The sequence below is a fragment of the Halichondria panicea genome, chromosome 6 (genome assembly GCF_963675165.1).
Source record: "Halichondria panicea chromosome 6, odHalPani1.1, whole genome shotgun sequence".
NCBI lineage: Eukaryota > Metazoa > Porifera > Demospongiae > Suberitida > Halichondriidae > Halichondria > Halichondria panicea.
Window position 1 is genome coordinate 426,440 of NC_087382.1, and position 17,983 is coordinate 444,422.

At 40.7% G+C, this 17,983-nt stretch overlaps 1 protein-coding gene and 1 long non-coding RNA gene across 5 annotated transcripts; both read left to right on the forward strand.

The window, feature by feature from the left end:
- Positions 1-1,474: 1,474 nt before the first annotated feature.
- Positions 1,475-15,457, forward strand: LOC135337614 (serine/threonine-protein kinase pakG-like). 4 transcript variants are annotated; one of them, XM_064533581.1, is made up of 6 exons: positions 1,475-1,711; positions 1,877-1,935; positions 11,264-11,584; positions 11,671-12,477; positions 13,770-13,831; positions 14,395-15,457. In XM_064533581.1, the coding sequence occupies exons 3-6, from the start codon at positions 11,269-11,271 to the stop codon at positions 15,352-15,354; spliced, it is 2,145 nt and encodes a 714-aa protein (XP_064389651.1). In that variant the 5' UTR covers positions 1,475-1,711; positions 1,877-1,935; positions 11,264-11,268; the 3' UTR covers positions 15,355-15,457. The 4 variants fall into 4 exon arrangements, with proteins under 4 accessions (XP_064389651.1, XP_064389650.1, XP_064389653.1 ...); XM_064533583.1 differs by lacking the exons at positions 1,475-1,711; positions 1,877-1,935 and adding exons at positions 6,225-7,566; positions 7,660-9,312; XM_064533580.1 differs by lacking the exon at positions 1,475-1,711 and having other exon boundaries at positions 1,794-1,935.
- A 1,175-nt stretch (positions 15,458-16,632) lies between these two features.
- Positions 16,633-17,641, forward strand: LOC135337696 (uncharacterized). The gene is made up of 3 exons (XR_010395255.1): positions 16,633-16,655; positions 16,708-17,186; positions 17,277-17,641. It is a non-coding gene; the product is annotated as an uncharacterized LOC135337696 (long non-coding RNA).
- Positions 17,642-17,983: the final 342 nt, after the last annotated feature.

Sequence of the window (17,983 nt, forward strand, 5' to 3'; positions counted from 1 at the left end):
TTGGGACCATGCAGCTTGGCTGAATAGCGAGGTGGCTGTATCTCAGGAAATAGCCGCGGCTTAAAAACGACCTTACCTCGAATCTAATGCTTTTGCGGTTCTTGTCTCGTTATAATTATGCTAAACCACACCCAAAACGTAAGAAAACTTGCCAGCACTGGCCATAAATTACATGGATATGAAACGCCTCTAGATTACAGTGATTCCAGATAGTATCCGGAGTTTTGCTGGGAGAAGGATTGTCTCGCAGCTACCAGAAAATGAAAGCTACTGGCAAGCAAAGAATCTGTTGTCACAAGAGTCTACGATTGAAAGCTGAAGTGACTATGATTGGCTTTAACTAGGTCTGTAAAGTAAGTTTTAGTTATGATTGTTCCAGTTAGAACGTTGTAGCTGATTTGTGGAGCTGAAAATGGCTATATTCACTCTTGTTTATTAAAAACATCGGCCGTACTCGGATCGCTGGCGCTGCCTTAAGTGTCAGTTGATCTGCTGTTTGAAAAGAATTACTGTGTTTATTTTTTGTGTAGTAGTTAGCCAGGTCATTGTCGATAGTAAAACTCTGTCATTGGGGTCTGGAAGGCATTCTCTACATAGATTTTTCATTATAATGTCTTAAAAATGTCGTTCTTCGAACTTTTGTGATTCTGTGATTCTTTACTCACTAATTTTGCAGCTATACCCGTCGTTTATCTAGTCTCTTACCCCTGACCAGTGTGGCATTCTTCTGTTGGCAGTGAAACAAAATAGAGGGTACACGTTGTTACGTACTGTCAGTTTCCATCAAACATTTTCTTGTTGCGAATCGTACACTTCAGTTACCACTCAACTTTGTATATACTCGAAGTTGTATTTTTTGATGTAATGTGTGCATAGCATGTATGCGTATGCGTATACCCTATTTCCTACTACCATTGACTAATATTCGTGTTTAATTTTTCTTTTTGTAGTATTATGACCAAACTGACAATTCAACTGCCGAGTTTCAGCAATGCATAACTGTGATGTTATTCCGTTCCATCCGTCCACGATTCCAGAAGAGTCAGTGGGCGACTGTCATCTGTATCTGTGGAATTGTGCACTCAAAAACTAACTCCCCTCACCCCCTTTCAAATGTTCTGTTTGATGTATAGTGCTCATATTTTCTTGCTGCATTAATTAATTGGAAGCTTTTGAATATAATATATCTACGTGTACCAAGTCTAACAGTGCATGGCCTTTTGAGATGAGATGATAGGAGACTATCAAGGTTTTCAACCTATCCCTCAAGTCATAGTAGATTTAATTCCCCTAGGCCTTGTGCTTGTGCCTTTGTCCATTGCCCGGCCATGCACAGCTCGGTCTCTAGCCTCGAGACCAGCCGTTCGTTATCTGAAAGAACGCCTGGTCAAGTTCCAATGTAGCACTCGTTCTAGCTGAGTCAGCGTTTTATAGCATCATAATGATATTCATTGGTAATACACCTTGGGCGGACCTTTGCGGGCAATTACCAGTCCAAGAAATTCCTGGACCATAGAACGAGTGCTACATTGGAACTTGACCAAGCGTTCTTTCAGATAACCAACGGCTGGTCTCGAGGCTACTCGGTCTCAGATATTAAGAGTAGCTAGCTAATGGAGGGGTGGGGTCACATGAAGAAAGTGCATCAAACACGGTGAACTTAGACAAACCCCTCTGGTTACATCCGAGGCAATCATCATCCAGCCCAAACGTCTGTTTAAGGAGGAGTTTCATATCCATGTGACTGACCTGAAAACCTGTACTAATATTTGGGCGCATGCGCAGTCTGCAATTATTGTTTGTCGGTTAGCGAAAGAAGGCGTGTCTTTAATCGATAGAAACTACTGTTGTTCTCCGGCTCCGCTTGTACACTCAGTACTCGACTCACTGTTGTATCATTTTGTTGATCAGGAGGAAGCCTCTGGATTATTATCAGTGAGTGCAGACACCACTGTTTTATACTGTAGATGAGTTTTTCCTTGTACATAATTTTGATTGCTTAAATCTTATTTCACACTCTACTAGTACGTTGCACATGTGTTGTAGTACTGTGTGTATTTAATTAATTCGAAGTGGCTATTCGTCCGGCACTCAACATTACGCATGTGCATGACCTTTGTCCTTCGAGTTTGGCTCATAAACTATCAGTAGAGTTTCGCAAGCAGACTTACTTGTCCTAGAGGGAACGTTCTTTCCATACATAGCTACAATAACCCATAGGCATAGGTCCAAAGTTATAAGCTATAGGAAATACCCTCTCCAGCTATTGTTATACCCCTTTGAGTTTCATCAGTGGCCTGCCCGGGGAATCCTTAGCCTATATAATAGCGATATAATTACATACACTCACAATTTGACCAGGAAACCTTTTTTTTTCTTTAAAAGCACATAGGGAAAACTTATGAGTTAAGCATGACATTGGCGACAAAACCATTGCTTACATTTCGGACTTTTCGTTTTAAGAGACACACAACAAAAATTAAACCAAGAGAGGCATGAATCACATGTGCACATAATAGAGTTTTCAGCATCGTCATCTATAGCCTTCGAACACACTCTGCAATACCACACTGCATTTTTTTAACAACTTCTATAACTTGTTTCAAAGCAGCCCAAGCATCTTCACTAAAGTATTTCTGTACGCTTTGCACACAAACATTCTTATCCAGACATGAAGCTGGAATTTGCTCCGGTTTATCTCCACATCTTCCTCTTCTACAAGCCTTGTCTTTGCCAGCACAGCTTCTTTAACTTGGCGGTCAACAAACCATGATAGAATAACTACAAAAAGTCACAATTGCCGTGGCAGCCATAGTTAATGTACCTTCATCCTTGTTAGAAGTAGATTTATTCAAAAATGACACTGGCTTCCTAACTTAAACCTTTTGCATGAAGGTAAGCCAATTACTGTCTTTCTCTGCTCCTTTTAAATGCCCTTGTTTCTTGATTACAGGAAAAAGCTTGAGGCTACCTATGTCTATATGTATAGATGTATGTACTTACTATCACTAATAATTACTATACCACATGCATGCCATGGAATTTAAATTCAATTTAGTTTTGCATGCTAATTAAGTTACATACCACAACTTTTGTCTGTCTTGGAACTATGAATACCACATTGGGGACTGTTATCATGCAGCAGGAGCACTGCAGTCATGACCTCTATCCTTGGTGAAATCTTCACCTTCTGGAGTTTCATCTAGTGATGGTTACACAATAATTAACGCATGTCGACTGTCTCGATAACAATAATAGTATAATAAAACGGTACAATGTATATACTGTGATGTACACTCCTTACAATGTGGCTTTTGATTATAACATACAAATGTACCAGAAGTATCTTCACCTATCACATAAACAATTGTTTCTTTGCCCTAGCTTGATCCATGTGTCCCTCGAACTCTTCATAGCATCATAGCGTCTCCTGAACACAGCCATGCATTCCCACCTCTGAAGCAAGCTAGTGTGGCTAATTCTTGAGCCATTATGTAGAACTTTTGATGCTGGGATAGCATGGACTTTCCTTTCTCACGTGCAATACTAGTAACCTGTATGCCATGTGCACAATTTGTGAAATCAAACGCACCTTAAAGAAATACTTAACTTACTTCAACAGATGACACATCTGTGGCAGGTGTCTTCTTATTCTTGAACGTTTCACGGGGGGCATGTAACTTGCAGTCCATCTAGGAGCTACACCAATAGCACTGTAATAATTATTATAGTGCACACCCATGTCAACTCAACACACAAAAATGAGCACCCCTCCGATTTCAACAAAACTTGGTATATAGATACCTTACCATAAGTTATATAACTACACCCAATTTTAGCCCCATATGTCATATGGCTTCTTAGTTACGAGCCCTTGAAAACACTCAAACATTTACAAATTACGGTGACCCACCTATACGCTTCTTAGAGCATAACTTCTTCCGTGACAGATAAAAACTGTACCACCGTACTCCTTATGATATAGTCTTTCAGGTGACGTGCTTAAAGGGGGTGGGCACTCGGTCAAAGGTCATTATTGTAACCCTTAAGTAAGCGTTACTCAAAAATGGCGTCTTTTTTTTACCAAACTAGTTTTTAGGTACTATTTTTTACCAAACTATATTCGGTATCTATGTCCCTCATCTTACGCCCTAGAGATTTGGGACACTATAACACATTAGTCTCGAATACCCGCCTCAACCTAAAAGCTTGAGTCTGGTCAAACTCACATTGTGGTTTGGTTCAAGTGTGTCCAGGAATTTCTTGGACATTTAATTGGCCACAAGTGGGTGTGGAACATGAATAAAATTATAGTCTACATGAATATCATTATAGCTAACCGCCACAGCAGCATGGATTGTTACTAGTAGAAAGAATTAGCCCCAGACATGCAGAAGGCGACGTAGGAAAATTCATGGAGAGAGTTGTAAGGATATGATACTAGAACTCTCCAGACTAGCAACAGGACCTTTGGAACACCTTGTCGAAATTAACAGCCTAAATGCTCATTTATGTGAATGTGACCGTCGACCATGGTTTCATGCCCCTCTAGCTCTGTGCAATGATGGCTTCAAGCTCAGTGTTTTTCTCGTAGGCTTTCAACTCCTAGCCTTAATTGATACACTGTCTGATATAGCCCTCTAGCTCTGTGTATGTTCTGTCCCTAACATGCGGTGGCTTGTGGCTTTATCACTATGCTTGTGGGCGTGTAGTCCACTTGACTTTGCTGACTGTGCAGAACAAAGTTCATATGTGAGTTTGACCAGACTCAAGCTTTTAGGTTGAGGCGGGTATTCGAGACTAATAACACATAGATACCTCATGCCCATGTTCTAACTGCGATTTAACCTATTGGTTATATACCCCCAGAGGAGGGTGGACAGGGTCAAAAGGTCAATAATGAATCATCACGTGAGCTTATGTTTTGTGTAGTAAATTTGCAAGTTTGACTGCACATCGCGCCCTGATTCTTGTGATAAAGTAGCCCCTTCATGTTACTGCTGCTGCAAATATTAGTTAACTTTTAGCTACTGCGCCCCTCCAGAGAAATCGTGCAGTCCCTAAAAGGGGTGACCTCTCACAAAGGTCGTAGTTCTGTCATGAATTGTCAAACTGACCTCTGACCTTGGAGCTACCGTGCTGTAGAGTGAATGTATAGCTCAGCTATATCATCATCTAAGTATACTCTTGTTTCCAGAATGAAAAGGTGGCCTGCTGGCTAGAAAAGAGCTTGTTAAAGTAGGTTCAAGGTTCAAGTATTTTAATTATTTTAATAAAGACTACGTCATTATTAACTTTTTGGCTTCGTGTCCAACCTCCTCTGATATACCCCTTTACCGGTCAAAATGTTGTAAATTTTACAACAACAATCTGGGAGGGAGCGTGCTATCAACTTGTGAATGTTGCATGATATTGGATTCTGTGGCAGATCGGATAGTATCATGAATGCGATTATCCTTTGATGTTCTGCTAAGCTGTTCAATTAGGACACTTAAAAAAATAAAAAAATAAAAAAAAAATAAAGTTTAAAACAAGCTAGACAGCATGTAGGACTGAGTAGTATCCATTGGTAGACCCTCTGGACTATCTTGGTAGCCATAGAATATTTTCGAAGAGGAAGCAGCAAGCCATTTGCATGTGTACACAGGCACTTCTTCACAAGTGGACACAAGCTCTACAATAGTCTACATGCTTGCTAAGCAGCTTAGTTGACCAGAGTGCAGCTTTTAAAGGCCACACATACTTCCATCGAGGCAGCAGCAAGGCATAAAATTGATGGTTAGTTTGTGCACAGCCATTGACCCACGCCCATCTCTACAAGCCATTAGCCACTTCATTGGGAGCGGAGATAACATCAAGCTAATTTGGTGGGTTGGGCTCAGATGCAAACTAAAGTGATGGAACTGTTCCAGATTTTCCAGATTGTGTGCGGCTGAACGGGAAAGGGATACAGAGGATTTCAAGTTGGTTGGCAGAAGTTAAAAGTTGAAGTGCAGTCAACCATGACCACTAATTGCATTAGTATGAAGAAACATACAGTGTGTGGTCATGGTTGAGTGCACTTAAACTTTTAACTTAAAGTTGAAGTGCAGTCAACCATGACCACTAATTGCATTAGTATGAAGAAACGTACAGTGTGTGGTCATGGTTGAGTGCACTTAAACTTTTAACTTAAAGTTGAAGTGCAGTCAACCATGACCACTAATTGCATTAGTATGAAGAAACATACAGTGTGTGGTCATGGTTGAGTGCACTTAAACTTTTAACTTAAAGTTGAAGTGCAGTCAACCATGACCACTAATTGCATTAGTATGAAGAAACATACAGTGTGCGGTCATGGTTGAGTGCACTTAAACTTTTAACTTAAAGTTGAAGTGCAGTCAACCATGACCACTAATTGCATTAGTATGAAGAAACGTACAGTGTGTGGTCATGGTTGAGTACACTTAAAATTTTAACTTATGCCAACCAACTTGAAATCCTCTGTACTAGAAATGCACTATAGCTTAGCAACAGTCAACCTATATATAAACAGCCAACCTAGCAACTGCATCATTTCTTTTGAAATGTCCGAAGCCATTTCTACATCTCTGCTAAGAAGAGTTCGAGTCGGGCCTGTTCCACCGCAGTTTAATATCAGTATGGATGAATGGATAGATAGTCATAGCTCCACCCACATGCACAACCAGCTCCTCCCCCAGCTTTTCAACCAGGAAGCGAGCTGCTCCTACTCCTCCTACTCTCGAAACAAAGAAACCTAAGCTTGCAAGTGCAAGGAAACGAGCGGCTCCTACTACTACTACTACTGTCGAGCAAAACCGTGCAAACGAAGATACCTAAGCTAGAATCCATGCTGTCAGCAGCGCTTCTCTACAGCAAGTGAAGCAGAACTAACTAAGCTGTTTAAGCCTTTTGTTCCTAAGAAGATGCAACTGCATGGTCTCTAAGAAACTTCCATTGCTGGGTGAAGAACAGAAGCAACCAAGACCAACTGGAGAAGTGTCCTGAAAATCTACTGGAGGAAATGGATACCAAGAAGCTCAACTATTGGCTTGCAGTATTTTTAGTCGAGACCAGGAAGGTCACTGGAGAATCCTATCCTCCAACTACTCTACACAACATTATGTCAGGCCTCCTTCAATACATGCGAACTGTTGATCCACAGAGGTGTCCAAACTTTTTTGCCAGAAACAATGCCAATTTTGTCACTCTTCAGAGCACCATGGACTCTGTGTTCAGAACATTGAGGAAGGAAGGTATTGGATCGGAGAAGAAAACAGCAAAGCCATTTTCGAAGGAAGAAGAGCAGCAACTTTGGTCATCTGGAGCATTGGGTGTGCAAGACCCTATATCACTTCAACCTGCTGTATTCTTTTCAAATGGCAAAAGTTTTTGCCTGAGAGGAGGAAACGAGCATCGTGAACTTAAACTATCCCACGTAGGCTACAGATACACCGAGAATGCATCCAAAAACCGTGCAGGTACTGCAGAACAAAACTGTCTTCATAGCAACAGTTCCTGAAGCTGAAGAAAGATGCCATTGCTACCTACTGGACCTGTACATCAGTAAGCTTCCTAGAAAAGCTGATTTGTTTTACGTCCGTCCCCTCGAAAATGTCCAACTCGAATCTCAAACATGGTATACTTGTGTCCCTGTAGGAAAAAACAAACTGTACAAAATGGTGAACGACATGTGTACTCTTGCTGGGATTCTGGGAAGAACGAACCATAGCCTCAGAGCAACAGGAGCTACCGAGCTATACAATGCTGGTGTTCCAGAGAATATCATTAACCCTTTAACCGTCGGATTCTTAATTAACAGTGAAGTGAAATGTCTGTAAATTCTCTATCGGGTTTCCAGAGCAATAAAATGCCTAGTAACCATATACCAATAGAATGCCCATACAACAAGGAATAAAATGGTGCAACATATGTTGCCATAACAACCACGGTTATTACGCTCATCCGTTTTTATTATTTTAAATGCTCGGCCAGCGGTGAGATAAAATCCAAAAATTTTTTTTTATGGATCAGCCTATCATATAGTATAAAGGCTTGACTAAGCTTGATTTTCACATCATATGAATGTAACAGTGCTAAGATATATCAATTTGAAGTACAATACGTACATGTATTACTATATCGGTGAACGATCTATGAAATTTACAAGCTCTACATAAAGACTGTTCATTACTGCTAATTCTATTTTAGCTATACTATACTTACTACTGATATTCTAGCTATACTATACTACTTGCCAGAGTCACACAGTTTGCCCTCTCCTGGTCTTTCACCGTCCTGGTCCATAGCTCTAGCGTCTAGGTCCATGTCATGCATGTCCTCAGTCCCAGACAGTTCATCAGCGTCTGGCATAAAGCTGGTAGCCTTTGGGAGGTATCCTACTATCCCCTCTCCTTCATAGGTACTGTCATCACCAGAGGAGACATCGCCATTGCTGTCCTCAAGCTGTTCAAGCACATCGGCACAAGTAAACAACCTAGCCATAGCTCTAAACTTCGTGCGGTAAAATGCTAATGAAATTTTAACATAGCAACGTGGCTTGGAAAATTCTAGGCTAAATTGCACGTGATTCTATAGCTCTTCCTCTATACAGGGATGTGCGTAGTTCGAGCTACTTCCTAAGTATCGCAGAATTAGAATTTCGCAAAAAAAGTCACTATTGCGGGCCACGATCGTGGCCCGTGACGGTTAAAGGGTTAAAGAGCGAACTGGGCATCGTTCTTTGGAGTGTCTACGCATGTACGAGCGTACCAGTGAGAAGCAACAGAATGCCGTGTCCAGAGTTTTATCTGCAAAAAAAGAAACCAGTTTCAATGTGGAGATGACAAAACTGGCAGAAAACACAACGAACATGCATTGCAACTCACTCATGCATCTGTTCCAGTCATGAACTTCCATAAATGCCAAGTGAACATCAACTAATACAGTCATGCATGGTCTATCGCCGACAGTGGAGCTTCTCTCTACCATTAGTTATGTTATTATGTTACTGGACTACAATCATCTAGCTCTTATAATTATTTTGTTATTCCATTCATTGTAAATCACAATAAACTGTTATTGTTGTAGTTTGTAGCCCAGAGCAATCTATAGTACCGGTACTACAGCTCATAGTTCCCTGCTAAATACACTCAAATGGGATCTAATGCTCGCCTTGTATAAGTTTTGTGATGGGATCAAGATATGGACTTTGCAATACAAGTTGGTGCAGTTATTGACATGCCTATGGGTCATTCCATACGAATTCAACATTACCTAATGGCCGGGTGACTTCTCTAGAGTATAATTATGGTGAGGTAATAACACACATAAGAATTTAGGGTTATTTATTTTATGGCTTTTGAGGTATGGCCATCTGAATAATGCCGACGGTTTCACTCACTTAGTTGTACGTAAAGTACGTAAAGAGAAACAACTTATGATCAGAGTGTTTCCAAGGTGTATGACTAATATCATCTTGTAGCTTATGTAACATGGTTTCACATGGTATGTTATGCGGCTTCTATTAATTAATTTACTGATTATGGGATACATGTTAAAATTGATTTAGATTTTTCTTTGAAACGGCGAATCGAAATTTTTTCCTCGCAAATCCAGACAAAATGGCAAACTGAAAAAGAGGAGGGGCTGTCAGTAGAATAGAGTACTGCGCATGCGCAGTGTAAATTGCTTAGCTGAATCAGCAATAATTTTATTGATAAACTGCTGGAGACAAAGGCCACTGCAAAATAATAATAAGGGAAGCAGTAGGAAATTCCTTCTGAAAAACAGCACGCTCAGTGAAATCTTTATCAGATAATTACTAATCACGTTCGTTTGCAACGAATTAGAATTGTGAGACTTGACCATTTTGCTTCCTGAGTCTCAATTGCAGTGAGAAAGGAACTAACAATTTCGCTTTGCCCGTTACTGTCCACAACAATCATGAGATATAAAGCTCATTAAGTCTGTATGTGGCATCAACCATGATAACTTCTGGATAGGAAGCAAAAGTAAATTTCATAATAGGGTCTTGAAACAAAATTCCCGTGAATGTTTCGTCATCAGCTGTAAAAATTTCAACCGTTGAACCTACATGGATTAAATGATGTTGCTTAATATTTGCTAAAACATACCATCAATAGCTCTCAATTTTGTTACAAGAGCATCCACCTATAATTATATATCAGTTTTTGAACCTAGACTGGTTTGCGTGTTGCTAGGACCACGACTTTTCCGATAGATTTACTGTTATTTTAGCAGTTTCTTATTAACTTTAAGCTTCAGTAATTTTTCAACACCTTCTCTTTCGTTTTCATCAAGTCTTCTTTGTTGAGGAAGGCGATCATAAATGTCCTAATAATTTTTATTACGTAAATATAGACAAATCGGGTCATACGTACAAATACTGACATAGATCTACATGTGTTCAACTATGACCATTCACATCAAATACCAGCTCACAACTAATACCTACGAAATACCTAGTTGTCACGTCTATAGATACCTTATCAACTGCATGGTTATGATCTTCAGATAAATCAGTTACTACAAGGCTTTGTCTGTCAACGCAAGCGCTCGCGCTCAGTTTAAGCTTGATTCCTGCTTGATTCATTCATAGGAGGTAATGATTCATAGGAGGTAATAACACTTATTATTTTTATGGTAGTTTAATATGGCTATGAATGAAATACCATAAACCTTTGTTTGCATCTCTGCCCCGTTCCTTCATTTTTATGCTTCTTTCCCCCCAAAACACAAGTAAAATAAATTGTATAGTAGATGAGACCAGGGTTGGCACCTTCCACACGCTTTGGAATTCGATTCTTTGCCATCTTTAATGTTCTAGAGTCTCTTTTAGATAACTGGACACATTTAATTTGTCCTTCTGATAGGACCTAATCTAGGCATCTAGCTCTCCATAGGAAGAGAAACTCTCACCAACTACTAATTCAGCAGCCATTAGTTTTGTTAATACATGTACTCGATATTATTTTTGTACCTAAATAATGGGCACTGTGCGAGTTATGCGCATGCGAAATGTTGAGTGCCGGACGAATAGTATTGCTATAGTGATGTCCGATTGCCAGACGGATAGCCACTGCATAATGAAGATGATGTATATATAATCCTCTAGATTAATATCAGTGAGTACAGACTAGACAGCACTGTATATACTGTAGATCATAATCATTGCACATGCACTCCCAATATAAACTATGCTCATACATTTCACTGCAATATCTTATTCCACACTCTACAGAGAAGATGTCTGACTATCTCACAATAGCAGATCTAAACAAAGTGTACCTCGCTACGTTTGAAGCTCGAATCAAGTGGCGAAACATCTTGTTGATGCTCGAAGTCTCTGCAGCTACAATTAGAAGCATCGGGAAAGAATGGAACAACTATCCTGATGACTGCTATCGTGAGGGGCTGTTGGAATGGCTGAATGAAGGAGAGAGAAGCTGGAAATCTATGGTCAAAGCATTGTCCAGTCCTACTGTGGGCCACGTTCACATAGCCAGGACCATTGAGAGAGATCATCTACAGTCTAGCAATCCTACTGATGTGAAGTCAGAGGGTAAGTACCAATTAAGCATTTGAATGCATATCTCATACGCTTAATTTGTTAATATTTCACTCCCCCACCCACACAATATTCTACAGTTGACCAAAATCACCAGAAGATCAATGAAGATTTGACCATTTTCCTGGACGAGCCACTCGGTAGTGGTGCATTTGGAGCAGTCTTCAAAGGCAGCTACAGAGGCGATCCTTGTGCTATCAAACTATTACATCAGGTTGCTATGGAGATGCAGACAAATATTCCCGCCACCAAAAGTGAAGATGCTAGCGATGCAATTGATCGTGAGAGTAATTTTCTCAAGTCGTTCCAGCACCCAAACGTTGTTCAGTTTTTGTCGACTGCTAAGCACCCCAAATCAGGTGGTACCATCCTCGTTGTTGAGCTGATGGATTGCAATCTGAGATCTTATATCTCCGGCCTTGGTGAAGAGTCCCTCACTAGCGAATGTGAAATTAGCCTCTCCAAAGACATGGCTTGTGGTCTGGCCTACATTCACAGCAAGCAGATTATCCACCGTGACCTCTGTGGCGATAACGTCCTACTGAAGTTTACACTGCCAGTGCCTCTTGCAAAGATTTCCGACTTTGGTATGTCACGACTATACGATCCCTCCAAGCTTAGCTCCACCCTCACAGCCATTGGTCAGCGTAAAGGGTATCTACCTCCCGAGGCCTATCAATTAGAAGAAGAGAATTACGATAATAGCCTGGATGTGTTTTCCTATGGAGTGATTGTGGCACAAATTGTTTGCAAGCTAAAGACGATCAAATCAGCCAAGGATCGATCATTTCATGTTGCCCAGATCCCTCACACACACATGTTGAGGAAGCTTATCGACAGGTGTTTGCAAGAAGACAGGAGAAGGAGACCATCTGCCAGGGACATCTGTGAGTCAATCAGATACCGTATTAGAAAAAATGGCGGGTATTATATTTGGCGAATGAGCCGACTTGGCAGTTTTTTAAAAGTTGGTGTCTCAGGCATGGCTACTACAGTAACAAGTGTTGCAAGGGTGCAGCTAATGCCTCTCACCATGTTTTTGCTTTCGCTCAAAAGTATTAGAGTGTTATAGAAGAGGTAAATAGTTTGCAATGTGCTTTGATTGTTTTACAAGGAAGGGGTGTCCACAGTTAATAGTGCATACTGATTGTCTTAAAATTAATGGCCTGTAGCCAAACAGTGAGAGCAAACCTTTGTCAAAGGCATAGTCAGTAGTCTGTGAGATAAGTATTAAAGACAGAATTCAATCACAAAAAGTAGTATCTACAACAAGCAGTCTAAACAGGACCTCAACAAAGAAGTTAATTCATTCTGCCAGGATCTGGGAGCTCAAAATGGATTCTCTTATACACGTTGGTATTGAGCGCGCATGCGCATTACATCCAGGAATAAGAGGTGTATCTGCAAGGTCACAAAAATTAATAATAAAATGAGCTAGCTTCTTTAGCAGCCTCTTGTAGCTAACAAAAAGCTAGCGCTTTAGTGCAAGGCTAACTCATAATTATGTTGAATAGAGAGTTTGTGCGAACAGATGATGCTATGAAAGATTCTGAAGAGACTGCAACAGCCTTCAATGTGGGTCAAACTAGCCATAACTCGAGAAAGAAGCTTAGTTTGCTAATCCATGAATCAAAATCCAAGAGAACGTGGCTAGAAGCCTATAGAAGTTGTTAGTTTTCGTTGCATTGCAACCGTTGAGCAGTTACAGCTGGAACAGACACACACACACACAGTCAGCTTTAGACGGGCGTCGCCGCCCTACCTGAAGGAGGACAGGAACCAAGCCCATCTACAGTTTTGTTCGATCTGGCCTGTTACGCAATACATATTATGAATCTCATTATTTTAAGTGGGTGTTAGCCAATAGCGATGAATATCACTTGTGTTGGTCACGCCTCTCAGTCAATCCAGTGTGTGCAAAATTACCACGTGTAAAGTTAAGTGGATGTGAAAACTGTAGATAAGCTTGGGTCCCGTTCTCCTTCAGGGAGGGCGGTGACGCCCATCTAAGTCAGCTTTACTGTATCCCTCGTGCGGCTACGCCTCGAGGCATAATAATATTGTGTCCCCGGAACACTTTAATTTGGCGATCTTTGGTTATTTTCCATGTATTATGAGTTATGCTTAATTACAATTCTAACCGTCAATTTTTCTATGGAACATTTAACTCTTACTTTAGACGATTTACTGCCAGTGGAGGAAACAAAGATGGAGTCAAAGGACATTCGACCAGTCAACCAGGTACGTACGTGTATAAGATTCCTATTTACAGCCACAACAACAATATAACTATAACTTAACTGAATGGGTTATTAATTTTGGTCTGTGAGTCAATTGTGTAAAGCATATTAAGCCACTAACTACACTTGTTGCATTTTGAGTGGGCAGATCAAAGGAAACACTGTGCCAATATCCGCCATATGGCAGGTCAAGCCTTGAACTGTGCCACTATCTAGATACTGGCATAGTATGGCTGAAGTTACCTAAAGCCCACCCTCCACCCAGTAACCTGAAACGGTCCCTTTTGTAGTATAACACTGTTAAACAGATTCAGTGGTAGGCAGAAAACGTTTTTCATGCATCTGGTGCATTCCACAGCCACCACAAGTAGTTGAAACTAGTTGTCCTATAAAAGGAGTGATGTGTACACGGAAAGGAATGCACAAGGAATGCAACAAATCAGTTGTTACACAGCTCACTACTGAGCCAATATATCCCATGTGGCACTGTGCATGTGTTACAACTATAACATAATTTGGAGTGTACTTATTTCCTGTGTTACTTTACGCTCATTCATTATTCAGGGTCCCCCTCCCAGAGAGTTGAGACCTCCACTCACTCTGAAAGGGAGAAGAGGGAAAGACATGCCAATCAAGATGGGCTTCACTGTACAGAGTGTTGTTGTCGGTGACACGGTTTATGTTGGTGGAGGTGGTGGAAGTGGTACAGGCAATGATCATGACATGTGTACAGTGATGAAGCTCGAGCAAGATCAATGGACCAAACTACCAGAGTACACTGCCAAGTGGTTCGCTCTGACATCACTCGCTAATCGACTAGTGCTGGTGGGAGGTCTTTATCCAAGAAACTACAAACGAACCGATCAACTTGCAGTATTTGAGTCAGGGAAATGGACTCACCCGTACCCACCAATGAACATTGCTCGTTCTTCCTGTGCAGCTATTTCCTTCAACAACCACATCATTGTAGCTGGTGGGGTAAATGATAAAGTTCGTATCTTCTCATCTGTTGAGTTGTTGGACGTGACATCAGAAATATGGTACATTGCTCAGTCACTACCTAACCCACGATCATCACTAAAATCAACTCTCATTGAAAACACCCTCTACCTAATGGGAGGGCACGCGTACGATGGATTGTTGGGTAACACTGGGAGGTTAACCAAGACAGTGCATTACGTCGACCTCAATGAACTCATTGCAAAGGCCCATTCCAACCTGGACACACCTACTCTTTGGCAGACCTTACAAGAAGTACCACTCGTGGGATCAGTTCCTCTCAGTATTGAGAGGTTACTATTAGCCGTTGGTGGACGAGACGACAGACAAAAGAACTTAAGTTTATCGATCCACTTCTACCAGCCTGACACCAGGAAGTGGGTGAAAGTGGGCGAAGACCTGCCTAATGAACGATACAACTGCACATGCTCAGTACTTCCTAGTGGAGAGGTCATTGTAGCCGGAGGACAGAAACAATCTAGTACTTGTATTCAACATGTGGATTTCTTTTCTATAAGTGCTTAATTGTTTTGGCACTTAATTGTTATAATGTCGTGCATTGAGTTAACAATTAACGTATACATACAATCTTGGTATGGTTACATGTATTTATGTTGTTTCTACAAGACTGAATTATTGCAAAAACAATGAATTGAAAGCACCGCGGGTGCTGATGCCTCGGTGGAGGTGCCAAAGCTACATGGCATATAAAGCTACTAATAGCGTTTTTACACACATTATATCATGAAAATTTGATGAACAATCTTGCATAGATAATTTCCATGCAGGTAGAATCCAGAATCGCAGGGAAACTAAAAGAGTGGGTAATGATCGACCATGAGTAGCTGCTGATGTCATCAAAAATAGTAGAAGATAGTAAAATTTTGTAGTTTTTCAGTGTTATCACAGCAATGGAATAAGCATAGAGAATGTTCTTGGTATCAAAATGTAGCCCATTTATCTGTGTACTTACTACAGAAATTATAAGCTAAGCTATTAATTTTTCAGAAGTTATTACTCTAACTACCTGAAAACCAGTAAATCATGAATTATAGACACTGTGAACATATGTGACAGGCTCTGGGAAAACCAGACTATTGGAGCAGAATTTAGTATTGAGCTACAGCTAAATTTATGCCTACAGTATAAAATCTCAAATAAAATGTTATTGATGTATAAGTATCTACAGTCCTTCTACTACCTCTCTGTAAAATCTGATGCTCTAAATCCAACTCTTTCCATCGAAACGCTTCGTCCAAAGTTTCGCTATTACCTTATTTTTCCTAATTAAGCAATCTTTGAGAGTCGTTTTTCTCGATACTACATTTTACGGCTTCGAGTTTCCAACGCGCATGACTCGGGTATGAAACTAGGTATGTGAACACTAAGCATATCATTGTGTAGGCAATGCTCTGCTCTATTATTTGGTACATTAATCACACATATTTTAGTCTGCTCCAATAGTCTGGTTTTCCCAGAGCCTGTCACATATGTAAGACCCATAAAGGGATGGTCAGGATACCTAAATTAACCATTCAACAATTATCTTATGAAGTCTGAGACCATAGCTGTTTATAAGGTTAGTGATTACCCACTATAACAATTTGCTGTTGTTCTATTAAATGCCCCCAAACCCACCACCTTATGTTTTCATGAACATTTTTTGGGATATATATTGTAGCTTATTCATTCACCTACACAATGGTATCAGCACCATTTCTTAGAAAGGTTCCAATCATAAGATATCAACATTTAAGTACAACCACTCACGCATTTGTGGTAATCTACTCTCTAAGCTGGATGCACTACCTGACATATATACACAAGTAAGTTTAACTGAGTTCATTTTAATTACATACAGCTCTGAATATTTTACAGGGAATTGCTGGTGATGAGTCTGCGATAAGTGACCAGATAAGTGCAAGCTTCAGCATGGTTACCGACTACGCATACGACTGGCATAGTGATGAAAGTTTGGTCATGGACCACAGTGACACCCTTACTGCTGGACTTGATCTGTCGGCAACTGATAGTGTGACACCACACGACGATGGTGATGGTGATGTTGTGCAGAAATTAGTAGCTCGTGAGCCGGCAATTATTAAAACGAGTTGCAGTCCACTTCCAAACCCTTGTCCTGTCCCAGAAGTGTTCAGTCTAGTAAGAGGGTAATGCTGGCCCTGAGTAGCAACAAGCTTCAGGGGAATACGAAACTGTCATTGATTCGGGAGGCGAGTCAGTTCTACTACGGTTTATGCCCCAGACCAACTGCAGCAGAATATGACATCATGGCCAAGACTCTAAGTGGCAAGTACCCGAATCTCCGCAGCAAAATACTCGTAAACGGATGTGACAATGTGAGTTTGAAATGATATTTTGTATAAAAATGCATGTGGTGTTATATACTGATTATACAGATACCCTTATATTCTACACACAACATGCAGTACTCTCTTTGACAGCAGTTGAGTATGGCATATCGGAACAAACGAAGGACTTCGACACCAATTCCGAAGAGTAGCAGGTCAACGTTAGTTGTATTATCTGCAGCAAAACTAGCAGCTAAGGTGGTCAACGGTGATCCTCCAGTTGTTAGAGATGAAGCTGCCTACGCCAGATTTTCGATTCAGTCCTGAGCACCACAAACTAGCAATGGCTCAAGAATTTGTTCTGACCAAAGAATGTGAATGTTTTATAAACAGTTCGACAGTAACCATCGACACAAGCACAAATTCTGATAATACTATCATTTCAGACTCAAGTGATTCATCCGAGTCAACTATCTGGAAGAAAATTGATCATTTTCATCTCTACCACCAAGACCACAGTATTCTGCTAAGCCGTAATGCCTGATTGAATGACAATCATGTAAATTGTGCCCAATACCTGCTAAAAAAGCAATTCACTCCATCTGCATGGCCTACGGTGCTCTATGTTACAACAGTCGCAATATATCAGTCCTCTCTCACAGGAGTCTCTACAAATTTTGCACATTTCTAGCAACCATTGGATAGCTCTGTCTACACTTCAGTGCAGTACCACAAATTTGATTCCCACTGCATGTCTATACGACTCGTTGTATAGGGGAATAAGCATGGACACTCAAACACTTTTGGCCAAGTTTCTAGCAAATGGAACAAGAGACTCAGAGCAA